This window comes from Alligator mississippiensis, chromosome 8, assembly GCF_030867095.1.
Source record: "Alligator mississippiensis isolate rAllMis1 chromosome 8, rAllMis1, whole genome shotgun sequence".
In the NCBI taxonomy this organism is placed as follows: domain Eukaryota; kingdom Metazoa; phylum Chordata; order Crocodylia; family Alligatoridae; genus Alligator; species Alligator mississippiensis.
The window spans coordinates 17,070,522-17,097,744 of NC_081831.1; the positions used below are offsets into that span (position 1 = coordinate 17,070,522).

General features: G+C 45.2%; 1 protein-coding gene across 1 annotated transcript in view; it reads left to right on the forward strand.

The window, feature by feature from the left end:
* The first annotated feature begins 313 nt into the window (after positions 1 to 313).
* TBCD (tubulin folding cofactor D) overlaps positions 314 to 27,223 on the forward strand; it is a 228,112-nt gene continuing 201,202 nt past the window's right edge. Inside the window, exons 1-7 of the mRNA XM_006268721.4 lie at positions 314 to 560; positions 11,915 to 11,965; positions 12,354 to 12,451; positions 14,891 to 14,992; positions 17,768 to 17,914; positions 18,620 to 18,675; positions 22,939 to 23,071. Coding sequence (XP_006268783.2) covers positions 368 to 560; positions 11,915 to 11,965; positions 12,354 to 12,451; positions 14,891 to 14,992; positions 17,768 to 17,914; positions 18,620 to 18,675; positions 22,939 to 23,071 — 780 coding nt within the window. The 5' untranslated portion in view covers positions 314 to 367. The remainder of the gene's footprint in view (positions 561 to 11,914; positions 11,966 to 12,353; positions 12,452 to 14,890; positions 14,993 to 17,767; positions 17,915 to 18,619; positions 18,676 to 22,938; positions 23,072 to 27,223) is intronic.

The following is a 27,223-nucleotide window of genomic DNA, read 5'->3' on the forward strand; positions in this document are numbered from 1 at the left end:
AGGTGTGTGAAGAAAAGCTTTTGCTAGATGATGCGTCTGTATTTCCCAAAAAAATCCAACCAACAGGTGAAGCAGGGGAGCCAGGACAGCCAGCTCCTGCTCCATGGAGCGTGGCCCACCTGGCTCACGAGGCCCAGGACACGACGCGCCCCTGCACACCACCACGAGACGCTGCGGACCCCGGCGGGCGGAGGACCTACGTCCTCCCCCCCTCCGCGGGGGGGGGCGGGGCCGCGTTCGGGGCCGGAGCCGCCCCGGAGCTCTCTTGTCCCGCGCGGCGCGCCGTAGCCCGGAGGCGGAGCGGTTGGTCCCGGCAGAGCGCGAGCCGCAGTTGCTGGGGTGACGCGGGCCGGGGAGCGCTCGGGTCATGGCGCTGGGCGACGCGGACTGCGATGGCTCGGCGCAGGAGGAGGGCAGGAGCCGCGAGCCCGACGTGATCGCTCGGGGAAGCGCCCTAGAGTGTTTCACGGAGGGTCCGGAGACCAGCAGCTTGATCCGCAACCTGCGCGGCGTCTGCGGGGACCTGGTGGCTCGCGAGACGGCCGTGGAGAAGTTCTTAGGTGAGGGCGGATGCCCATCCCCCTCCCCCATCCCCTTTCCCGAGGCCGCCTCCCGTGCGAGGAGCGCGGGGCGTGTAGCCCAGGGTGCTTAGCTCGCCAGCCGCTCGGGATTTTGGGGGTGATTCATGTGCTTCCCCCCCACTGCCAAGTGCGAAGCCCCTTGCTGCTGGGCCGCGCCCCCCTTACCCACGCAGCCAGGTCAGGCCCCCCGTTCCCCGCGTGGCTGAATTGGGCCCTGTTGGGGCGATCAGACCTGGCACCACCGTCCTAGAGCCCTGTCATCTGAGAGTGAGTCGGAGGAAGGTTGGCCTCGTCGACTCACATCCCCCTTCCAGAGACATCCGTCCCCTCTGGTGGGGCTGGCTCAGTTATGTGGGATGTGATGCAAAACCTTTCTGATGCATCAAAAACACCGTTCCAGAAAACACTGGTTTTACAGTTACTCCTCAAATGACTTGAGGACATTAATCTGTATCCATACAAATGGGTTCAGTCCTAGTCTCAGTGAAATCCTCAGAAGGAGAAAGATTGCTGCTGCTGTGCAGTCGTGTGTCATTAGCACCCCACCGCTTTCAAGGTTTCCAGTAGTTTTGGGCCTGCTATTAGAAGCTTTATAAATGAAAGGACTCATTAGTTTTGGGGTTGCTAGTACAATGGCAGCGACAGCCCTGCAAACTTACTGACATCGTTTATAGTTTTTTTTTCATATTGTGGTATTAGCAGCTCTGAATCTGACATTGGCAAGGCTTTGGGGTTGGTATTAAAAGCCTTGAAAATGGTGAGAGAGAACAGCTGTGAAACTGAGTAGCCCTGTTCATATTCAAGGCCTCTAATATCAGCACTGTGACAGTTCTCCCCCCTTTACTATTTCTGGTGTAGTTTAAATGAAATACAGTTAGTTGCAAAGCAGACAGTTACGCAGTGAAATTACAAACAGACAGTAGGGCTGAAAGATGCTGTGCACCTAAGCAGTTTTGCGTACCTCACAGAAAACAGTACTTGGTACAGTGTAAGTAATGAGCAACAAACCTGTTGTTTAGTGAATGATGTACTTACCTGGTATAGTGCACTTCGCTTGTGCCATAATACTTACATCTCCCTACCTTTGTGACATATATAATTTTTTTTGTGATCTGATATCCTATAGAACATAGCTGGGGTGCTCAGCCTTCAGCCTGCAGGCCAAATGCGGCATGCGGACCATTGCATCTGGCCTGCGGGGCTCCCCACAAGTCAGGAAATTTGGCCGTGGGGGAGTAGTGGCCACTAATACAGCCACCCTCCCCCCTGGCTAATTCTCAAACCCCAAGACCTGCACGTCTGGTTGGAGCCAGGTTGCTCCCCTGCTCCCAACTGGGTTGGAGCTGGGCCACACCCCCTTTTCCCCAGGGGGCTGGCCTAGGCTGTACCCTTTTACTCTTTATGAGCCAGGCCATACCCCCTTCCCTCCCAAGGAGGGGGGGCAGGCCATGACCCCTTTTCTTTGTGGGGTTTGGGTGAGGCCAGGACATGGCCCCATTCCCCTGGGGGCCACGCCATGCCATGCCCCCTTTTCCCTGGCGGGGGTGGGTTACATCCCTTCCCTTGTGCTTGTGGGGCTGGTGAAGCCTCCTTTTCTTGCTGTGGGGCTGTCCCGCTCCTCCCCTCCCCTTCCCTCCCCTCCCCCCTCCCATGTGGCCAGGTGGTGGCCGCTGTCTGCCTTGTGCGCTGGACTGGAACCACTGTCCTGTCTGCAGTTGGACCAGGCATTGACCATCCAGTTGGCCGGGGGAAAAATGTTGAGCACCACTGGGATATAGGGACATATGTCAGGCTTCTTGTCTAATGGGACTAAAGTGACAGTTGCCATAGCTGGTAAGTGCAACAGAGATGGATGAAGGAGTTATGAGCTGGGTGGGCCAGGTTGCACAGTAATGAGTGTCTTAAGCAAACATGGAAATAATGAAAATGTGTCTTATGCACTTTTTCCATTATTTACATAATGTCAGGGGACAAAAAATACACTTTTGGCTTATTTTTATGTTAACCTTGAGTTGCTATATTTATCTGTTTTGTTTTGACATAATTGGTAAGGTACATACTTTAATAAGGCACTTGGTATGTGCCTTATTATGTTCCATAGAAGACGAACATAGGAATGGAAGGGACCACAGGCATCATTAAGTCCAATCCCCTGCAATTTCTGGCAACCACATAATAGACATAAACATTTATCCAAGGAGGTGATACTTCCCCTCTATCAGGCGCTGGTCAGAGCACATTTGGAATACTGCGTGCAGTTTTGGGTGCCGCACTTCAAGAGAGATGTGGATAACCTGGAGAGGGTCCAGAGAAGGGCCACTCATATGGTTAAGGGCTATGAGGAGAGACTGGGGCACCTGGACCTCTTCAGCCTCTGTAAGAGAAGGTTGAGAGGCGACCTTGTGGCTGCCTATAAGTTCATCACGGGGGCAAAGAAGGGAATTGGTGAGGTTTTATTCACCAAGGCGCTCCCGGGCGTTACAAGAAATAATGGCCACAAGCTAGCAGAGAGCAGATTTAGACTAGACATTAGGAAGAACTTCTTCACAGTTCGAGTGGCCAAGGTCTGGAACGGGCTCCCAAGGGAGGTGGTGCTCTCCCCTACCTGGGGGTCTTTAAGAGTGTGCAGGCCGGGAGCGATCCGGGGCCCTTTTTTCGCGCCGCGGGCTGTGGCCAGCAGCCCGGACACGCTGGGTCGGAGAAAGCAGGCGACACGCTAGAATTAGGCACAGACGCTTAGTGGTTGATTCAAGATTGTTTACTTATACCGTAGATGGTCGCGGTGTAGACTGGACAGTTTCCCAGGTAAAGCTCCGCTTAAATCCCCGTTTGAGGACTCGGACAAAACTCTCACTCTCACGGAGTTGTCGAGGCTCCGTGGATCCTTGTTTGCGCACAGGGAAGAGGGATAGGTCGAGGATTGCGCTCGGCGACGGGGAGAAGAATCGATAGTTGATCAGTCTATAGATCAGCAGCCGCAGGTCAAATCTCCGTAGAGGCACTCTGCAACGTGCTCAAAGTTCTCCGACTTGGGCGGAAACCACTCAAGCCTCTTATACGCCCAGCAAGCCAATCGCTAGCCGCCACGTGGGAGTAATTTAGAACTGACCAATAGTGGGGCACGAATTTAAATACAAATGGCGGGAACTCTTTGCACCGTGCATTTCTGTGCTGCAAAGAAGAAATGCACCCTGCAAAGAAAGCTTCAAAAGGGCTGGAAAATAATTCAGTGGTGCCAAAGCACACACAAAAACAAAAATCACACCTTTGGGTTGTGACAAAGAGGAGGTTAGATAAGCATCTAGCTGGGGTCATCTGAACCCAGCATTCTTTCCTGCCTCTGCAGGGGGTCGGACTTGATGATCTATTGAGGTCCCTTCTGACCCTAACATCTATGAATCTACTTTAGCCCTCCCCACATATCTCAAGTTGCAACTCACCCCTGAAGAGTCCATAACAAACTGTAGTTTTTTTATACTAAAGATCCTAAAAATACCACTGAAAAACAGCAAGAGAAATTACATGTGCCACCAAAGCCTTAATCTGCTCACCATATTGGCAGAGACTCAATTCTGAGCAGGTGATAACTACACCAGTTAGGCACCTGATAAACAGGAATCCTAGTTTTCCGTGATAAAAAAATTGCAAATTCTCTAATAAAAAACTAAATTCTCTGATAAACCCCCCAATCCATGATTAAAATTAAAAGCCCCACACAGCTCCCCCAGCCCTGCTGGTGCCCCTCACTCCCCCCACAACAGCCCCTCAGCCCCCCCACACTCAGGCACACATGCAGACACAGACACACAGACACAGACGCACACATGCAGGCATAGACACACGCCAGCAGTTAAATGTGTGTGGGGGGATGGGGTGGGGTGGGGTGGGGTGGGGGAAAGGGAAGGGGCTTGGTGGAGCCAGATCGAGAATGTGGCGGGGGGGTGAGTATGTCTTTGTGCCCGCAGCCAGGAGCAGGGCTGCGGGGGCGAGGGCAGTGGTGCCCTTCTGCGGACCACATGCGCCATGTGGCTGGATGAGGGGGTGGGGCGGCTGCCACTGCCTCACACCGCTACCACCACTGCCACAGCTGTACCCTGTGCTGCTTTGCTGTGTCCGGTCGCGCATGTGGCTCTGTGGGCAAGTGGTGTGGTAGCGCCAGTGGTGGTGGCTGCCGCATGTGAGTTTTCTCCCCGCCTCCCTCCCACCATTGGTGCCCCTCTGTGGGCTGCATACATGCCACCTGGCTGGGGGTGCTCACATACAGCGGCTGCCACAAGCACCCCCCTGTGCCATTGCTGCCATGCCACTTGCCTGCAGAGCCATGTGTGCGACCGGCTGTGCCAAAACAACATGGGGCATAGCAGTGGAGGCGGTGTGGAATGGTGGTGGTCACCGCATGTGAGCCCTCCCCCCCAGCCAGCTGGGCAGCATGTGTGTGGCCCACAGAGGGGCACTGATGGGGGGGGAAGGGGCTCAAGCGGCTGTGCAAAGTGGCTGCAGGGCAATTGGCCTCTGCAAAGCAATGCGGGGTGTGGCAGTGGTGGTGGCACAGGGTAGTGGTGGCCATTGTGTGTGAACCCGCTGCTCCATGCCTCGCTGTCCGTGTGGGTGGGTGGCTCTTGTGTGGCCTGCAGAAGGGCACTGCTGCCCTGGTCCCCAGCCTTGCTCCTGGGAGCAGGCACAGAGGCACACTCCCTGCCCCCCACTTCTTGATCTGGCTCAGGCCTCAGCTAGCTTCCTGCAGCCAGATTCCCCACCAAGCCAGCTCAGCCCCCAGCCTGCATCCCCAAGCCCCACTTTCCTTATAGGTTCCAGGAATGAACAGTAAGCCTATTATCTTACTATTTGTTTTATATGATTTTTTTTGTTTGGTAGTTATTTTAGTAATTTGGTCACTACCCTTGCTTTGTACACTGTTTTTAGCTATCAGCAAGGACTTCCCTCATTGCCATTTAGGGGATGATACAGAAAATTTTTGAAAAAAGGCATTTAGCTATATGCGTCAGCAAACTTTCACTGGTATACTGTACTTATGAACTTAAAATATAGTCTGGAAAGGACTTTACTGAGGACTCTTGAACACTTTTGCGTGGTTCATAAGAAGGAACTCCACTTTACTGTTTCTCAGAAACTGTAGTCTGGGCCTCACCCCTACATTTCTTTCAAATATTTAGTATGTAGTGAAGTTATCCATGGATAAATGTGCAGTAAAATTTGATTTAGCTGTGTATTTCTGCTGTGAGACTCATCAAGTGCTATTTAAAGAGTAATAACTTTGTCAGACTGAAGCCATGCTTTGGATCACACCAACCTACAGGAGCATAAATGATAGCAGGCTTTATGTGAGGGGGAAACTGGAAGGGCCATAATGTATTTTGAAGAGAGTTAAAGGTGTAAAAACAAACAAAAGATTCAAAGTGTAACAGAGGCAGGCATCTTGCAAAATAATCAGGGCATCAAGGGTTCATCACAAACAAAAAGACCACTTTGGTGGGAGTAACCAAAACTGCTCATACCATCTCCTGTGTTGTAAATTAACTGCACCTTTCAGGAAACATGCAGCAGATGATTATTTTTTTTCAAAATGTGCTGTGACAGTCCTAATGTGTACCATGAAAACATGTACTTGTCCTTTTGAATTTGATGTTTTATCTGATTAGAACTCTCAATAAGAAATACTTTTTTACACAACACCGCTTGTAGATCTGCCACAAGTTATTGTTTATTTCCAGAATGCAGCATAAGTTGGTAAGAGATCGCATATTGTTTAAGCAAAATGAAAACTTGCCCAGCCACATTAGATAGGCTCAGCAATTATAAGCTGTACAGTTTCATGCTTCAGGACATAGGCCAGTTACTAACTGCCTGAAGTGAGGAAGAAAGTTTATAGGGCAGAGTATTCCATAATTATCAATTACAGGATAATTAATAATGTTTCATTCTTATTCAGTCCTCTGATGTTCTTTCCAGTTGTGTTTTGTTTTGTTTTTTAAATATAAAATGTGAAATCATAGCCTTGAAAAGTGTACTCTGAATTCAGTCTTGCCAGTATTACAGTCTTGGAAGTCATTTCTGATTGCAGAATTGCAATATGGGCAAGCCGACTAGCAGGATGCTGAACTGTGTTTAATCTCTGCATTGTTGTAGGAATCAGTAGAGTTCATTGGATTGTAATTGCTATATTTGTTCACATGCTTTCTTCATGGCTAAAATTGCCACTGACTGAATAGGCTATTAATTTTTATGAAGATTGTCTTTTACTTGATAGTCTTTTAATTGATTGATAGTAAGGTGGTACTCAGTAGCATTCTAAGAACTAGTGTCAAGGTGCAAGCAGATTGAGAAAAAACTTGAAGTTGATTCCCATGTTTTATTTAGTTCTACAGTGCCATCTAGAGGCATTCCAAGTGCATTGCTGTTAAACGTTACTTGCATCTAGGCTCCTAGTAGTAAAGAGATGAACAAAAGTAAAGGAGCAAAGATGTAGAAAGCAAGATAGTTTTTCAAAAAGATAAAGGCATGAAAAAGGAAGGATTAAGAAGAGTTCTCTCCCATTTCTATCGTCTCTTCCTCCCCCATTTCCAAAATAAAAGAGACAGAGAAGAGGACATCTGAAGTTCCTTTGACTACTCGGATAAGAATCTTGTGTTGCTTCAACAACTCTGTGATCATTACTGAAATCTAATTCTCTCTTCCCCTGGTGCTTTAGATTGGATTTAGTTTTTACTTTAAATTAAAGGTACTTTATTTATAAAGCTTGTGACAGGTTGCCTTTGTGGCATTATACATACTAAAATGCATAGTACAGGCTTTTGGGCTGAAGTCAGAATATCCCTGAATTAAAAAAAATGTGGCCAAGATATAATATACAATATAGATAATGCACAGGATTTGATTCTAGAAATGATCGCTTTAGAAGGGTCTTGTAACTATTTCCAGCTGAAAAGGCAGGCCATGACAAATATACTAGGCCAGGGATTGGCAAGCCTTGACCTGCAGAGTTGTTTGACGTGACTCCCAGATGTGGGGCTTCAGTGGTGGGGCAGCAGGCACTTTCCATGTGTTGCTTTGGGGAGAAGTGGTGGTGGTGGCCTGGGTCCTAGTGCCAGCTGCTGTTTAGCTTCCATGGGTAGATCTAGGAATTGGAAAAGCAGGAAGTGTGAGATGACTGGCTGCTGCAGGGGTGGCTACACATCTTCCCCACCGCCCCCATTCCCAGAGCAGACCATGCCTCAGCAACAGCTGCCGTGGTTTCTTGGAGAGTCCCCGAAGCAGGTAAGACTCTCTCTCCTGCAGTGCAGCACCTCACCTATCCTTCTATTCCCTTCTCCCCCTCTCTATCAGGGTTGGCCCAGGATTGCCTCTGACCATAGGAAGAGGGGGATAAGTGCGTGGTCGCTGTCCCTGGCCAACTTGGGAGGAGGGGGAAGCCCTAGGGCTGCTCCTGCCTGCTCCACCCTGGACTTATGTGTGTGGTTGCATGGGGTGCCAGGCTTGGCTGAGGACAGCAATGGTAGGTGGGTCTCCACTTCCAGAATCTTTCTCTTTGCCCAGTCCCCCTGGGTGACCTCTGTTGGGCAGGAGCAGGTGCTGGAAGGGGGACTGCTTGCTACCATCCCCATCTGAGCCCTGTACCCAGCAGCTGAATCCCTCAGGTTAGTAGGGGAAACTCAGTGGAGGGGAAGGTAGTAAAGACCTACTTGCTGCTGCTGCTGTTGCTGCTCCTATGCCTGGCACTCTGAATAGGCACTCCCCACAGCCCCTGGCTAGATAGGGGCAGAAGCCCTAAAAGGGCGGAAAGTAGATCCCAGGAATTACAGGCCAATCAGCTTGACCTCAATCCCTGGTAAAATTCTCGAGAAAATTATCAAGGAGACCCTTCTGGATAAGCTGGCTGAGGGCAACATCCTGAGGGATAGCTAGCACGGGTTTGTCACGGTTAGGTCTTGCCTGACCAATCTCATCTCCTTCTATGACTAGGTGATGTATCACCTGGACAAGGGAGAAGAGATTGATGTCATATACCTAGACTTTAAAAAAGCCTTTGATCTGGTGTCCTATGACCTCCTTACGGAAAAACTGGCCAACTGTGGCCTTGGCTACACCACAGTCTGATGGCTGGGAAATTGGCTCTGAGGTCGGACCCAGAGAGTAGTGATCAATGGCAGTGAATCATTATGGCACTCCATGACCAGTGGCGTCCCTCAAGGCTCTGTCCTTGGACTGGTTCTCTTTAACATCTTTATCAACGATGTGGACATTGGTGTCAGAAGCGCACTGGCTAAGTTCGCCGATGACACTAAACTTTGGGGCATTGCGTCCACACCTGAGGACAGGCTAGTTATCCAGGTTGACTTGGATAAGCTTAATAAGTGGGCGGACAAAAACCTGATGATGTTCAATCCGATAAATGTAAGGTACTCCACCTTGGGGGGTGGGGGAGGGAACCAGCAGCATATTTATAGGCTCGGCAGTACCATGCTTGCTAGCACCATTGCTGAAAGAGACTTGGGGATCATGATTGACCACACGATAAACCAATGCAATGTTGCAGCTGGCAAAGCAAACAAAACCCTGGCTTGCATCTATAGATGCTTCTCAAGTAAATCTCCGGATATTATCCTCCCGCTGTACTCAGCCTTGGTGAGGCCACAGCTGGAGTACTGCATCCAGTTCTGGGCTCCACAATTCAAGAAAGATGTAGAGAAGCTTGAGCGAGTCCAGAGGAGAGCCACACGCATGATCAGAGGGCAAGAGAATAGGCATTACAAAGAGAGGCTGAGAGCCATGGGACTCTTCAGTCTGGAAAAGCGCAAGCTCAGCGGGGACCTGGTGACTGCCTGTAAGTACACAAGGGGTGTTCACCAGAGCGCCCCAAAGGAAAACGAGGACCAACAGTCATAAACTCCTACAAGACCTTTTTAGGCTGGACATAAGAAAAACTTTCTTTACTGTCAGAGCTCTCAGGACCTGGAATAGACTCCCTTCAGAAGTGGTGCAGGCTTCTACTCTGGACTTATTCAAGAAACGCTTGGATGCTTATCTTGCTGGGTCTTGCTGGGGCCCTTTGAACCTAGCTGACTTCCTGCCTGTGGGGCAGGGGGCTGGACTTGATGATCTTCGAGGTCCCTTCCAGCCCTAACGTCTCTGAAATCTATGAAGCCATCCTAGGGCTTTTACTGCCTCTGGCTCAGTTAGGGATCATGGCTGTGCCCCCCCCTTTCTTCATGTGCTTCATGCTGGGTCTGCCTGGATTTGCCAGACCAGCTAGGGGCTCTAGCTGACTCTCAGGGGACCCAGGCATCTGGGGCTGTAGGGAACTGCCCCCTCTGGCACATAAGGTATGTTGGCTAATAGGTGTATGACCATACCACTGCATCCCCTGCATTTGCCCCTGCTTGCTGCTGACCTGAACTAGATCATTTTGGCTCACAGCCTAAAAAGGTTGTTGACCTCTGTCATAGGCAGTAATGACCAGGACATTTTTTTTCAGTCAACTGAGGGAAGGAAGGTCTTGTATATCAATTATGGGAACAAATTAGCGTTGATTTTCTTATAAAAAGAGCTAGTAGCCCTTATAATTGTAAAAAAAACCACCTTCCAAATCTGAAATGATGCTGAACTACAATGTCCAAATTCTGGTTTAATTACTGACCCTTAAGAGTTGAGCTATATGTGTTGGCATTTCTCCAGGGGTTGGAGAAAGAGGTAGTTATTTGAGTGGTGGAGCTCTTTTTGCTCTATGACTGCTCCATATCTGTCTAACGTCTGTCCATCCTCAGTGTTGGAGGAGCCTTTACCATTTCTGATCTATTGATTGCTGTTGGACTGGTGTGGTAATGGATCCAGCAGCTTTGTTTCTGCCTCACTTGGAGTCTGTGATTGTGTATTTGTGGGATTTTTAGACTGGCACCTGTTGATGGTGAGGGATGGAATAGAATGCAGTAGCTGGAGAATGGGTAGGTTTAGGATCCGGATTCAAGGAGATGTAAACAGTAGGAAGTGGGATATGCAGAGCAAGGCTGGTTTACTTATAACAGTTACAGTCCACACAGTATAGTAGTGTCCTCACTTTGCAAAGCTCCATCAGAAATGTACCACTGCCAACTTGGTCTTTTGGAAGAGAGAGCTATAGTGAGCTCTGCAATGGGGTCATGCAAAAAGGACCCCACATTTCTTCATCTGTCTGTGCTCTGAGGGTTGGCTTTTGGCAACGTGAAAGGCTCAGGCATGAATTTATGGATGTCTGTTGTTGGAACAGTAATGGATGGTAGTCATGAGTAAGATGTATAGTCCTAGTAATTTTTCTGATATATTCTATATATATAAAGGGCTGTGTGTGTGTGCGTGTGTTTCCGTAACACTCTCGGAGCACTCTGATTGGTTGTCTCGGCAGGCAATCACAATGCTTACTGAAACAGCCAATCAGAGTGCTCCACACAGACAGACACACAGAGAGTTGGCTGGATGTGGAGGAGTGGGGTGTTGCGGGGCTGGACTCAGAGTGGGAGGGGGTGGGGGGAACTCTTGGAACTCTCAAGCTTGGAGGCAGCGGCGGCGCAGAGTGTTGGCAGAGGGGGACAGAGGGAATGGTGGGGACGGAGTGGGACAGCGGAGCGCCGCCATGACAGAGGGGACAGACCGGCCCTGCTCCTTGGAGGGGGCAAGCTTCTCTCCCCCTCCTCTCCCGCTCTTGGGAGGCGGTGGCAGCATGGGGTGGTGGGTGGCGGCACTCGGTCCCCCCCCTTCCCACCCCACTGTCATTCTTGATGGGCAGTTCATTAGTATATATAAAATACTCGGTAGAAACCTGGTATACAATAGAGGGTGATGGCATTAGTTAGCCCAGGGCTCCCTTCAACTGGCAGCCCCTGGGCTCCCACCTGGCTGCTGTCCCCATATCTCTTTGGCTAGTGCTGCAGTTGTAGTCTCTAGTTTCCTCCTCTCTTAGCTTTCACTCCTTGCTTCAGCCCAGGGTTGGTACAATGCAGCCCATGACACTGGGGGAGCCTACAGCACTGTGCAGCAGGGGAGATGAGGTGGGGGCTGCCTGCACACTAAGTGTAGTGCTATGTGTTGGGGAAGGCTGCTTGCATGTATGATGCAGCTAAGGTGGGGTGCACCAAAGCACATGGCCGCTACTGGTGCAGCCCATTTGGTGTAGTGTGTGGCCTCTGGGAGCTTGTAAGTTGGGCAGCCCTGTGTTAGCCAGTAGGGTGGGAAAGCTTTGTACCACAGCTATGTAGCTGGGTGTATAATTAATTAAAATTAGTGCTTTAGATTAGAACATACTATTTGAATCACTTGCCACTTAAAAAGTTTTTCTTTTTTAGTTATAATGGACAAATACCAGGAGCAGCCTCACCTATTGGATCCACATCTAGGTAGGAACGTTTTCTCAGTCTGTTTTTTTGTGTACATGCTTTGAGATGCTGTTAAAAAGTCTTTGTTTGCCTTTTGAGGCTACTGTGGTTGATGGTACAGCAGGACACTGCACACTGTTTATAGCTATGTACAATGGCATAAATAGGGCGAAGCTAACAGGGCAGCCACCTCAGGTGCTGACCTGAGCTGGGTCACAAAAAATGGCTTCTGCTGGCAGTGCCACTGTTGCAGTCACAATCACATGCCATCCAGAAGTCACTGCCCCTCTGCTCTGGGCACCTGACTGCATCCCTGTGCTACTGGCCAATGTACTAGCTCTTTGTTATTAGAGAAACCGCAAGCTAAATTTGCATGACCTACTAATGCTTCCTTTTTTTCCTTCTCTAGAGTGGATGATGAAATTATTATTGGATATAGTTCGGGACAAAGAGTCTCCTCCTCCACTAGTACATCTGGCTTTTAAATTTCTTTACATCATTACTAAGGTAGAAATAAGATTTAACATTGCAAAACTGTAATAATGTATTCACTTTCCACAGCTTATTTGGTTACAGATTTTATTTTTGAAAATATATGGAGTGATGTTCATATTTTATAACATTGCCTGCAGGTTTTTTAATGAAAAGCAACATGGAGACTGCAGCTTCTTGAGTTTTGCTGTAATATTTTAGACAAGATATAATAAATTCCAGATAAGTTTTAAAATATGGTCTACAAAATCACTCATTCTTTTTCATAGCATTGAGCCCAATTTAGGAGATTATTTTACAGACATTTTCTTCCATTTTTGGCCAAAATAATTACTTTCCCTTATTTGCTTTCCATAACTATCTGTAGCTGCAGCAGCCTTTGTCCGGAGAAGAAAGTAGCTCTAATTATCTATCTCTTAAATGTGATAAGTGTTGGTCACTTAAAAGAAGATTATTACAATGCTGACAGATATTCATTTTATCTCCTCTTCCTGTGTGTTTTGTTTTTCTCCTATCCCAACCCTTGCTAAATGTTTTTTTTTATTGCTTTCTCTCACTTTGTTCCCTGCATATACTGTCTTGCTGCTTGGTACCTTTTTCTCATAGATATTCCAATCTCACCAGTCTATCTGGTCCCAGAGTGTCAAATCTGTGTCCTTTCCTCCTGGCTGTTTTGTAGTTGGTCTACTGAAATGCTGATTTCAGCAGTAAATATAAACACTTGTTTTGCTATAGACACATGTAACTTTTAACTGCATTAAAGAAGAGAGGGGGTTGCATGTCATAGATCATGGTGGGGTTTGTGGGGTGTCATGAATATTGTTTGTGTTTATTTCACTGATATGGCATGTGTGCTCTTGCTGGAAAGCCAGTGTTATTCTGTATCAATTTAGGTTGTTTTTGTCAGTGTGTAAGTTATTTTATGTATGTATATCTTTATTATTTTGGACATGGTTTAGGTAAGGAAGGGCTGGATCCATATTTAAAGACCATTCCCACCCCCAGTCACTGACAGAAGGGTCTTCTGGTGGGATGGGCCCCAAGTTATTGTGTGTGTGTGTGTGTATAATGGGAGGTTGGGGAAACAGCCACAATGTCTTGCACTGAGGTGTGGCTGGTTTGGCCTGTGGTTAGACACCCAAAGCACAGATGCGCTGCTCAGTCGGGGCAGGGTGAGGCATGGGAAGAAGCCATAAGTGGTTTGTCCAGGGGGCCCGGGGAGGGAGGGTGGAGCTCCTGCTGCTGCGTACATCTCTGGGAGAGCAATGCGGGTCGTGTGCCTCCCAGATCTGTGTGTGGGGCCAGGGTGGGCTGCCACGGGGGGGCGGGACTGGGCTCTTCCTGGGGGGGCGGGGCTGGGCTGGGGCTGTGCATGGGGCGGGTGGCGCTACCACCGGAAGGGGAATATCGTGAATTTTGTCATGGCCACAGCCCATGCTGTAGCCCCTCCTTTTAGTGCCGCCACCACCACCCACCCCAAGCGTAGCCCTGACTCATCCCCACCTCCAGGAAGAGCCCGGCACCACCCCCAGTTTGGAGCGGGCAGCTTACCCTCGCCCCGCGCACGGATCTGGGGGGCACATGCCCCCCAAACCTCCTCTGGGGGTGTGTGTAGTGGCAGAAGTCACCTTCCACTCCCTGCGCCCCCCTGGACAAGCTGCTTGCAGCTCTGTCCAGTGCCTGCTGCTGCCCCAGCCCCACTCCTTCACTGCGAGGGTCTTCATCTGCCCCCCATGCCCCTTCCCTCCCCTCCACCTCTTCCCTCCCAATTGACTTACCAGCCGGACGTTGCTCTCCAAGCTACTGGGCTGGCCATGTACATGCTCGCAACATTTATCAGTGACATTGGCCACATCAGCCAAAAAAAAGCTGATTGCTGATAATGTCAATTTTCTTTTTGGTGCTGATAAGATATGGACCAATGTATCTACTGTATTTATCTTGTTTTTTTCTCCAGGCCTATGGTCAGTTTTCCTGTTCTAATTCTTTTCTCCTATATAGAAGCAGAACAGTGTGGAAACATTTGAGGCTTTCAGGGAATTCTATGGATATTGTATAGAACCAAATTCTCTAAATACTAAGAGTAACATTGTCAGGGGCTTGATTTTTAGGGTGATCCTATATGTAAATAAAATGGGTTTTTTTCATGTTTTTAGGGAGGGGGAAATGTCAACTTACTGGAACAATGCAGTATTTTTAAAGCTGAAGAATTCAGCAAGCACTGATTATTAATTACTTGATGATGAATCAAAAGCCAAGTTATCCCAGTTTTTAATTAGTAGAGTTTGAGTGAAGCTGACATGTTTTGAAATATCAGGTAATTTGGAAATTAATTTGTACCCCTGTTCTACCTGATATATTAATATCATCTGAAAATGCTTCTAATAGTTCTTTTGTATTCTTAATAGTATCTCAGGATGGTTTACTAAATTGTGATAACCTTTCTCTTGGTAGGTTCGAGGGTATAAAACTTTCCTCCGTCTGTTTCCTCATGAAGTAGTTGATCTACAGCCTGTGTTGGATATGTTCGCAGATCAGAATCCTAAGGATTATGAAGTGAGATTCCACCCTTTCTGTTTTTTAAACAAACAAATCTGAAAAATTGTTATGCAGAAATGAAAATGGGGATTCACTAAATCTATCACAGACTCGGTATAAAAGTCTATATATTACACATTTCTACATATTACGAAACATCTAGAAATGTCAAACTTGACAGCCAGCTTGAAATCGGTCTTTTCAGAAGAGGAATCTGGTCTTACTATGAGGGAGGTTCTGTTCTGCTTTTTCATTAGTTAGGTGGTGGGAGTTTGGTGTATTTAATACATTTTGTAAACATGACAGAGAACCAGTTATTTTCTCTACTTTAAATAGAAGAGACGAGGGTTAAGAATAAAATATAATTGGCAAGAGTTCAAAACCACTGAAAGGGAAAAATAGACAAGGAATTAAGAAAGAATTAAAAAAAAAAGATTTCTATCACAATTACATTAGTACTAGCAAATTGCCCTCCAAGAATGGCAGGGAAGTGGGGCTGGCAGAGACGGAGCCCCACGTTCGGCCCCATGCCGCCCCCCCCCCCCCCCCCCCCCCCCTTCAGGTCTAACCCCTCTTCTCTGCCCTCCCCTACTTTTGGTCCAACCCTGCTCCCTCCATCCTCCCCTGGTTCAGGTCCGCCCCCGCCCCCCTCCCCCTCACTTCGGCTCCCCTCTGGGAAGGGGCTCATGCTCCAGGAAGCCCTGATGTGCATGGTTACTCAGTGCTTGCTGCTTCAGCTGCTGGGCAGGGGTGGGGCCTGGCCTCCACCACTTGGTCTGTGCTCAGGGCATGATTTCCTACCATTTCCTTCTTCACTGACAGCCTCTTTTTTACCCTGTATATTTACCTCTGTAATGTTTCCCTTTGGCCTCTTCCCCCACTGCTTTCTTCCCCCTCCCTCCTCTGCTTTACCTTTTGTTTCTCCTTTCTATCTATTTATATTTACACTACATCCTCAAACTTTGAGCTCCTCTCCTGTTCTCCTGATCTCCAACTTCTTTTTCCACTGACAGTCTCTTTTCTACCCTATATTCTATCACTGTAATGTCTCCCTTTAGCCTTTTTTCCCCTGCTTTCTTCTCCCTCCCCTTTCTGCTTTACCTTTTGTCTTTCTAATTTCTACCTATTTATATTCTCACTGACATGCTGCCACACTTTTAGCTTCTCTCATTTCTTGGAGTCTCAGAACAACAGAGACTCCCTATACCTGAAGAAGGGTGACTGTGCCCAGAAACTTGTTAAGAACTTTTTTCCAATGGTTTTTTCCAAATAAAAGATATCACATCTACTCAAAAAACTTTGCCAATTATTTTGTGGAATGTAAATATCTCATACATTTGAAATGCGCATGATCTGGAGTTCGATCATGAGATACTAGCGGGGAAGAAAGGCCCACCAAAGTCAACACTTCTCATAGCAACGGAGAGACTTAAAATAGCAAGAGGCCCCCTGGTGAATCCTTGACAATGGACCATGTGGTCAAAAACCTACCAAAAATATAAGAAACCCTTTGTGGTTATTTTCACCTTTGTCCCTCTCTCTCTTTCTCTCTTTTCACTTCTATTTAATGTTGGTTTTCCACCTACAGAGCTACAGAGTAAGCACTTGGTTCAGGGTGGCCAGTAGCCACCCTTTGCCAGAGTGTTCAGTATAGGGAAGTGGCATTTCAGACAGCAGGGTTGAGGCAGGAACAAGGTAGCCACAGGGGGATATGGAAAAGTCTGGGCACATGGAGGTAACCTTGGGGGGACAGGGCTTGGTGAGGCCGGGGAGAGGTGGTATGGTACACCTGAACAGGGTAGCCTTAGCAGAATAAACAGAGATGGGAGAGGCACAGCTGGACAGGTGATTTCACCACTTCAGGGAGGTGTGTGGCACTGCAGTAGCAGGACATAATAAATGGGCTTGAGCCATTGCATGCAGGACAGATTGTTGCCCTCGTATAATAGAATGGGGTTGGGTGAGAGAACCAGCATGTGACTCTTTCTTCTGGAGCCACATTTAAATTGCCACCCCTGCAATGTGGCATGAGAGTATTGAAACACAGAGAATGTTATTATATTTCTAAATACGTTGATAAAAATATGTTTTTCTTTTTATCGTTGACGATATCTACTACATTCTTCAGGCGCAATTCTCAGCAGTTTAATTCATGAATAATTATCTTTTCAGGCAATCTGAATGATTTGTCTGAAAGATTTATTTGTATTTACAGAAAAATCTTAACAAAGACACGAGAACTTTTGAAAATGTTTCAGACTCCTCTTTTATTTTAAAAAGACTCTGTTAGCTTAAACCAAACTTCTGTCTGAAAAAAGATATATACAGTTATTGCAAATAAAACCTAAAAATACTGTAATTAAGTGATTGCAGTAGGAAAAATGTTATTTTCTCTCTATGTATGTGCATGTGATGATTCTTTGTTCAGTTTCACTTTCTCCTTTTGTATCATCACTTTCTCCTTTATTTTTTTGAGGGGATGGGGAAAATTAATTCATGGAAAAATAATCATCATCAAATGCCATGGGCATTTTTTGTGCTTTTACAGGTTGTGGTTGAATTACCGAAACTAAAAAAAAAAAATATACACTTGCTAGATTTCAGATTGACAGGGTCTTTTTAGTAACAGTGGTTAGTGTTTGGGTGCCATCTTATTCCTTCTCCTTTGGCGTTTTTAGCACATTGTATGTCTGAATGATAGTCCTTGTCTGCTTAGGTGGGGAAAGTTCTTGGAGCAAAACACATGTCCATGTAACAGATTTTAAAAAACCTTGTATTATTATTATTTCCCAGACATGGGAGACTCGCTACATACTCGTGTTATGGCTCTCCATGATATGCTTGATTCCTTTTGATTTGGCTCTTTTTGATGGAAATATTCCTTCCGAAGATGGGCTTGCTCGGATACCAGTAATGGATCGTATACTCAAAGTAGCAAAAGTAAGTGTAATACACTTTGTAATAGAGAAAGACTTTATTCTGCTTATGCTATTGTAATATATGATAGTTCTTTGACCTTTTTATTTCTGACCTTATTTTGTGTAGGTAAGAGTATAGTACACAGTTACCAAGGATTGGATTTTTCCATTGCTTTTCTTTAAAGTTAGTTGGCAATTAGTTTTTTCTGTTTTTTTCTGTAGTGGTAGCCTACTATGTTTTAAGGGTATATAGTATAATTGCATATCTTGTTACACAAGGTTTGGAGCATAGCCACTTACTGTTCAATATAACTGTCTGTAGCTTGAATATTTTTACACATATATTTTATAACATTATTTTAATTATAAACTGAATTCTGGACTATACATGGATAAAGTAAGATCTGTATTGATAAACTTACATGCAAAGTTTTACTTGAGGTAAATTGAAATAGCATAACTATAAAGCTGGAAAGGAGAGTTGAATACAAGGTAGAAGTGGACAGCTGCTGCTATTGGCTTTAGAATGTACTCTAACGTTGTAGAGAAAAAATGATCCTGTTTTGAAAGACATGGAGATGGAAACTTTAATGCATGTAGTTTTTTACCGTCAGTTTTCACAAGACCAAATATTTTTGAAGTACATGTATGTAAATCTATTCTGTTGTGTTATTACTAAATCTGTATGTGCAAATTCTTTTACAGTTAATTTTCTTTTTGCCTTTAGTGTTATTTGGTTGTCAGCGATAAGGCTCGAGATGCAGCTGCTGTACTGGTTTCAAAGTAAGTCTCTTGTTCCGATTTAGATAAAAGAACACTTCCTTTTTCTTCTTCTTTGATTTCTTGCCCCCCCCACATTACACTTATTCCATGGTTAACATGTTGATCATGGCATAAATGACGAGAGCTACATGTGCACCCAGTTTAAGGTACCATACAATGGCAAACCAGCCATAAAATAGGTCCACGTATGATGTAGAACAATTTTATGGCTGGTTTGTATGGCACCTTAGATAGAATGGGTGGCTGGGCCAACAATTAGCTGATAGCCTGGTCCTGTTGCTGGACTTGTGGGTCCCCGGCTTTCAACTTGCTGGTCCAGTGGGAGCCCAGGTTTGTAATCCCAGGTTCCCTCTGCACTGACAGGTAGGGCACAGTTGGGATCTATTCCCTAATCCCAAAATCATGTCTCCTGCTATGCTCATGTGGAATGCAGGAGGTGCCATTGCTGGAATCTAGAATCCAGTCCCGTGGTGAATTTAAATGAATGCTGGCTAAGGGCCTTACCATGAACACATTATTTCTGACAGTATTGACTAATTTTAAAGTACTGAAAATACCATGTGGAACACTTGCTAAATTTGTTTGAATTGAGTTTAAATATGTATTGAGATTAAAAAGCATTGCTATGAGACAGTTGTTTTGCCTACCTGAAATGGATGTGTTCATTTTCATTTTATAGAAGACTGGTGTTTATCATGGTTGATACTGTTAGCATTCTGCATCAAGAGGATTCATATAGAATTTGAATAGCCTTTTATTGCCTGTACTGAATCCTCTTAAGGATAGGTTTTAGTAAAGGATGGGTTTAAATAATATCCCTGATATCTAGCTCAGTTTATGCCTGCCACGTTTGTAGACCTGAGGAAGGGCACTTGACACCCACAAGCTTGTCCACCAGCTCTCCCAGCAATACATTTGGTCCTATAAAAGATATCACAAAAAACCCCTTGCCTTTCATCAAGTTTAAGTATTGAAATTAAGTGCAAGACAGGGGAGGACTCTAACCCCTTTGGCTCCAAATATGTCATATGACATGCTATTATAACTTTGAATATGCTAATTATAATTTTCATTTTGACAAGGCAAAGCTATATTTGTTTTATTATACATGCAAGTGAATCTGGTGACATACATTTTATTGGAAGAAGATGAATGACAAAAGGACTCCAGTAGAAGGCAGGGGAGATATGCACCTTATAGACTAACTGAATAAGATATACAGACAGCATATGCTTTCATGAACTTGAGCTCACTTTGTCAGATTCTGTGAAAGGACAAGCATAGAGCTCCAGTGCCATCCAATGGAGAATATAATCACACCTATTAAATGTCTTCTAAAGTGTTAGTAGATATTCATGGCCAGTATGAGCAAGGCACAACATTTGCAGATGTAATTATGGAAAAAATTATGCATGAATATTTTTGCATTTGCAAGGGCTTACTTTTAAAAAATTGAATGAATCTTGATATGATACTTATGTTTAAAAAGAACTGTCCACTTGACGATTGCTGTAAAGCAGGGGTGGGAAAAATATGTCCCGCAGGCTAGATCTGGGCCACCAGCTGATTGGATCCACTGTGTGGGCAGGCACTCACCAATTGATTGGATCTGAGCTGCGCCCAGGGCAGCCTATGCTGTACTCCCACCCGCCCTGACCCTGGCCAGCACACAGCTTCCTGGTGGGGCTGCTCACACTGTAGCTGCAGCTGATTCAGTATTGCTTGGCTCCCCCTGCCTCCAGCAGCTCCTCTTTCACCCTTGGCCCCTGCTGCACTGCTTCAGGCAGCAGGTAATGCAGGGAAGCAGTGGAGAGATCAGCAGATGTTCATCCAGGTGGAGGAAGCTGCAGCCAGGTGGCTCCTGTTCCAGTGTGTGGGGCTCTAGCTCCAGCTTCTGGTTGCCTTTCACCCACTCTGCCCACCTGGCACAATGAGCAGCCATGTGCGTGCGGGTGGCCAAGTGGGTGGAATGGGGCTGGGAGCTGAAGCCCTCCCTCCCTCCAGCTGGCTGCTGAAACCTTGTGTGCAAGTAGCCACATGACAACACACATGCCCACCCCCTCACACCCATCCCCATATACACCCATAGTCCCCCACACGCATAATAGCTCAAAATAAAGTCTTACTCTTGTATACTGTGCAATTGCCTCTATATACACTACTGAAAACAAACAACAAAAAACAAATCAGGACAAAAATATTTAAAAAATGAAATTAAAATATGTTTGATTTTTAGCATATGATTTGTTTTGTATCTATAATTTGTTAAAAAGATATCTTCTGAAACATTTTGTGTGTGTGGTCCTCAACAGCTCACCAAAACTCGTTAAGTGGCCCTCTAGCTGAAATAATTGCCCACTCCTGTTGTAAAATGATTACAAGAGCAGTAATTTTATTCTTAATTGGCACCTGCAATCACAGGACCCCAAGGTGCTTTGGAAATTTTAATGAATTGAGTGTCATATCACACCTGTGAAGCAGATGGGGAAACAGATGCATGTATACTTTTTAATAACTGATTCATGATAATATTGGAAGTTAGTGGTGGAACAGGGAATGGGATCCAAGTTTTCTGGTTCCCAGTCCTGTGCCTGCCTATAATTGCATTGCATCAAAATTTCTATTTTTTTTTTTAGTATTAACCAACAATTGTTACTGTTTGCTTACTTATTTCATTTGAATTTGGTTTGGGGAAATTGACAGGAAGAAGGTAGTTACGAATTTACGAATCCAAATCAATTGGTACAGTTTTTTCCAGCTATTCCAAAAATCATATTTGAGTGTTGTACTTTGGTGCAATATTATTGCTTAGTTGGAAGTTTTAGTAGCCTTCCTGGTGGAACAATATTACTGCTAGAAACGCTACAGTTTAGGAGAAGTAATGACATCGCTTGAAGCAGACACAGACCAGTAGATTGTATTTTGTGCTGTCACCTAGATTTTTCATGTCCTAAAAAAACCCAAAAAACCTTTAGAGGAGTCTGTTTGTATATTCAGTCCTGCCTTTTACCATTTTGTATTCAATTATATTTTACAGTCTAAAGCATTGGTGCCCAACTCATCTGGTCTTGCAGGCCAGATCCAGTGCACAAACCTGCTTCATGGGCCTGCTGGCCTCTGTGTGGAGCCAGTCTACAGACCTGTGATCTACCTGTGAGCTGGTCCATGGGTTAGGGATTAGGGGTTAGGGTTAGCATTTGTGTTAAATGCATAGTACTTAACCTATAAAGGCACAGTATTACTGCTAATACATTAGATTCAGTCATGATATTAAACTTTACTTATTCCATAAGTAACTCATCTTTGGTAATACTTTGGACCACAGGTGACCAAGATGTGGCTCATGGAGCTGAATTATCTGGCCTGCTGGGCCCCATGTGGAACTGGAAATATGGTGTTAGGACACGCGGTGGCAGTGTTCATTTCCTTTATTCTGGGAGCTGCAGCAATTAATACTGCAATTGCTCCCCTACTATTATATTTCTGGATGCAATGGCAGCCCTGTGGACTGGATGACACAGCTCAGTTCTCCTTGCTTGGTCACCTGTGGTTCAGAGTATGCATGGCTACGTTCCATTCTGCTTGGGCAGGAATTTGGGCTCAGGATTAATGCACAGGACGGGATTTCTGGTGTTGCTGATCATTTTCTGTGTGGTCTTAAGGAAGTTGCTTAACCTTACTAATTTTTTTTTTTTTTTGCTTATCCACAAAATTGGTATATTTCTCAGGACATGTAAGGGTTAAATAATAAGAACAGTTTTCAAATATTCCAATAAAGGTGCAGCAAACAGAAGATTACACCTTGCAAATTCTGATACTTGCCTGTTTGATTAATAGCATTCAATAGTGACACTTTCTCAATTTTTATGCAAATTCCCCATATCCAGAGATGGATGTTGATTTTTTGTATGGGCAAAGCTGTTGCATTAAAAAAAATTCTAATAGGAAAACTGTTGGAGAGAATTTCTGTGGGAAAAATGTGTCTATAGTCTGTAGCTATAGAAAATAAAAGTGAGAGATCTTGAGAATTCCAGCTGCAGCTTGGTAAATTTACAATTGAAATGAAATATTTTAGGTCAGGACCTTGTTTAAAAAGAGTAAAGTTAAATATCTGACAGTTGGAATGTTCCCACCCTAAATTTGTTGGAAAATGTCCATTGGACAGTTGCCTTTAGGAATCAAAACCAGTTTGGATAACAGGAAAAATTAGTTACTATTTGATTGCTCTCAGTGGGTAACTTGCAGTGTGTTTTTCTGTGACAGGTTTATTACCCGCCCTGATGTCAAACAGAAAAGAATGGCAGACTTTCTGGACTGGACCCTTTCAATGTTATCTAAATCCTCCTTTCAAACCATGGAGGGGACTATTGTAATGGATGGCATGCTTCAGGCCCTGGTAAACACTGTTGTTATGCTAAAAGATAATCCTGGTAATTGATTGCTTTTATGATGTTTTTGTTCCATAATGTGTATAAGGGACTTTACTGCTTACACTTCACTCAGCCATGTCTTAAAAAATTATCTTCTAAAGTTATATTCTAAACAGGTAAGTTTGTAAATGTAGGTTCTGTCATTAAGGCCATGATTCTCAACCAGGATGCCATGGCACCCTGTGTTGCCTTGAGATCTTTTAAAGTGTGTTGTGTGCTGCCATACAATGTAAGCACAGCTAGGTTTGCAAACGTGATACACATGCTAAATCCAGAGATATCAAATAGTGAATCTGTAGTATTAAAAAATTCTGCCCCGTCGTGGTCTTTTTGAGTTCTTTGCAACAGAAAAATTGCTCTATTATTTTTCTGTAGTGAAAATACAAGAGCTGATGTTTCCTGAGAGGTGCCTCAAGTCTGTCCATGGGTGTTTTGAATCTAAAATCATTGAAGACCCCTGTATTAGGGACTTAGGCAGATGAGGTTCTTTAGGTAGATGTGATATCTTTTATTAGACCAACTAAATAGTTGGAAAAATTGTTCTTCGCAAGCTTTCACGCACAAACACTCTTCAGGCATAGGGAGAGTCTGTATTAGGGACTTGCTCTTTTTGTCATTGGTAAGTACAAGCAAAATACTTGTCAGTACCTGATATAAAATCTATATTTAAGTATTTACACAACAAGTTAGTCCTTTCCTAATTTAACATTTATTTTCAGTTTGGTTATATATATATATAAGCCAGCCTTGACAGATGGCAAAAGTTGAGAAATTAACCAGCATTATCCAAAATGGAGATCAGCTGGATAAAAATGCTGTACACTGGGTGCGTGAGCAGCAGGGTTGCTAGTAAACTAGTTTATGACAGCCCTGATTGTGGTGGAGTCGGGTGTCCAGCAGGGCTGCCTATTCCCCCAGATCCTGTTTATCTGTATGTTGGAGCTGCTAGTTCAGTGGCTCAGGCAGAACCCCAGGATAAGTGGAGCAGGGTACTGGTAAAAAGCACCTGCCTGGCTCTGGGTGACCTTGGAGACTTGTTGGTTTTGGAAGTCTCTATCCCCTACAAGGGGGTGAAGATCCTTGGGTTGGAGTTTGACCCAGAGCTGACTGGACAGAGGGCATGGGAAAAGACTGAGACCAAAGTCAAATGGAGACTGGGACTGTGGCACATGCACTGCCTGTCAATGTGGGGTGCATGGCACTCATGAGGGTAGTGTTGCTACTGGTACTTCTGTACAGTGCACTGGTCTTCCCCCATCGGAGCAAGTCACCCTTAGAATTCAGAGAGCCAGGTATGTCTTCTTTTGGGGCTCCAGATTCCCATCTGGAGGCTGCAAGGACCACATTATGTATGATGAAATGGACTGGGGGCAGAGGAATGTCAAATGTCCTGCTGTTCCTCTGGGCTCAGTACATGAGCCAGATCTGCAGACTGGGAACTGGGGCAGTACTGAAAACAGCCTCCTTCATAAGATACTTTGTAGAGCACCTGCTGCCATACTGGAGAGCATGCATGCTGCCCAGCTGAACTGCCCGTGGACCGCAGAGATGCCATGGTTCTATGAGGTCCTGAAACCCTTCTGAATTAAATATGATCTGTACAGTGTGACCCCAGTGACCCTGACGAAACACTGTAAGGTTCAGGAGGTGGAAAGGGCAAGAGACAGTTTGTTGGCTGTAGACTTATTACCTGGCGACAGCTTCTAGACTGTGGGAGTGAATCTTTCACAAGGACATACAGAAGGAACACAGGAATTTGAACTGGCAGGTAGCCCACTGGGCACTTCCCATGCAAGCATGGAAAAACAGATGGGCAGAGAGGCCCATCAAACTGCTGATGGAGGGCAGAAACAATTGACCACCTTCTCTGGTACTGCCCATTCAGCAGGGACGTGTGGAAGAGAGTAATCGTACTCCTTCTGATGATGACAGGGGTCAAGACCTGACCAGAGAGGTGGTGCTGTTCAGTCACTTGACCAAACAGCAGGAAACCCTGACAGCTTGTTTTGGGTAGTTCTCCTGCTTCAGGAACACCTTAGGGGAGACCAGGGACCTGCTCCTAAGCAGTCCTCTAAGTTGAGGACTGCATCAAAATGGGGCTGAGTGAGATGCAGGGGTACTATAGAAAGATAGTTGAAGATGATGGGAAGGAGATGACAGAGATCATATGGAAGAAAGAAGACTGGCACAAACAGTTTAGAGATGGGACCACCACTAGAGAGAAGGATGGCAGTGATGGAGATGATAACCATGATGAATGAAAGGACTGGGGCAACAGGCTTAGAATTGGAAGGAGCGGGGGGCACTAAGATGGTCCTCTGCGTGATTGCAGTGATTAAAGGTGACGGTGACAAGCACACGGACGTGTGGGTACCAGTGTATAGTGCGGTTATTGTAACGGGAATGAGAATGGTATAACTGTAAAGATGTTGTGTGGGCTGTTGAATGACCATATCAGTCATGGGACAGATTTGTAGAGGGGGGTGTGTGTGTGTGTGTGTGAGTGTGTGTATATATATATATATATATATATATATTTACATACACCTACACACATATATGTATGTGTGTGTGTGTATATATGTGTGTAGGTGTATGTATGTATATATTAGCCAATTGCCCATCAACAATGATGGGGGGTGGGGAGTCGGCTCGGGGCTGACATGGGGGAGGGGGGTTGGGGAGGAGTGGGCCCGGGCCTGGAGTGGAGTGGTCTGTGGTGGGCCAGCTTTCACCTCCCTTGTGCCCCCCCCCCCAAGTTACCTGCAGGGAGCAAGGGCGGGGGGGGGGGAGTGCAGCTGTACTCGCTTCGCCCCCCCCCCCCCACTCCATCCCGTGTCCCCATCATCATGATGGTGGGCTGCCTTCTGTCAGAACGCTTCTTCATGCTCTGATTGGCTGTTTGTCAGCCAATTACAGCATGAATAAAGCATTACAGACAGACAGATGGACTTAGGCTTTTATAATATTAGAATATGTGTGTATATATATATATGTGTTTGTGTGTGTGTATGTATGTGTACATATATGTGTGTATGTATGTATATATGTATATACATATAAATAAATATTTTTGCAAAAAAAAGAAAAGCAGCATGTTTGCCCAATACGGACCATGATTTTTATAGTGATCCTCAGTGCTGATTGCATTTAATCAACTTCATAGCTGATTTCCATTCCTGAGCACATGCTGCTTTTTGGAGCAGTTTAATGATAGCCAGTGGATTTAGTAAGGTTTCCTTGTGTGTGATTATAAGATGCTTTTTTCCCCTTGTCAGCTGGGGGAAAAAACTTCATCTTGTATTTGAGTAAATATGGTATAAAGTTAATGTACTGTACAAAGAACAGCATTTTCATCTTTGATGTGTAACATTATACCTACTTTCTTTGCCAAATATCTTCTTATGGCTTGTTATTTATATGCAAATGATTGCATTTATGTAGGACTTTAACATATTTGTGGTTTGTCATCCATATATATGTAATTGTTACATATAGATATCTTTAATCTGATGCAGTACTTTTCAGTATATTCTATATTGTATCTGGCAATTATGATAATGATCGTGTGTTGGTGTGTAAGTCCTTTTTAAAAAAAATCAAAGTTGAGATAACAGATGTGAGAGTGTCCTCTTGTAAAGTCTAAGTGGATTTAGGATTTGTTAGTGTATAGGAATAATTTCCATAGTTTGCATAAAATTGCCACTCCTTTTACATATTATCCTTATAGTGCTGCATACTGTAGTGCATTACTAAACATTAAGCTTTTGGGACTGGAGTGGTGGGGGAAGGATGGGGGATAGCACTTTTTCCCTGACCAGCAGCAGGTTCAGATCAGAAGAGATGACAACTGATCTATATTTAGACTAACTTGTTCTAAGCCTTGCTTTTTAAGTAAGAAGAAGCACTACTTATTTCAAACGTGTGCTGGAGCATGTTTCAAAAGAGAGACTAATAACATTTCATCATTCTGTAGTTAGAGCTGGAAAATCATACTAACTATTAATTATTCTAAGTGCATGATGAAACCTGTGGGATATATCATACATTAGAATTTTGTCATACTTGCTTTGAATTTGGCTTTGGCTCTATCTACCTGTTTATTAGTGTGTGTTAAG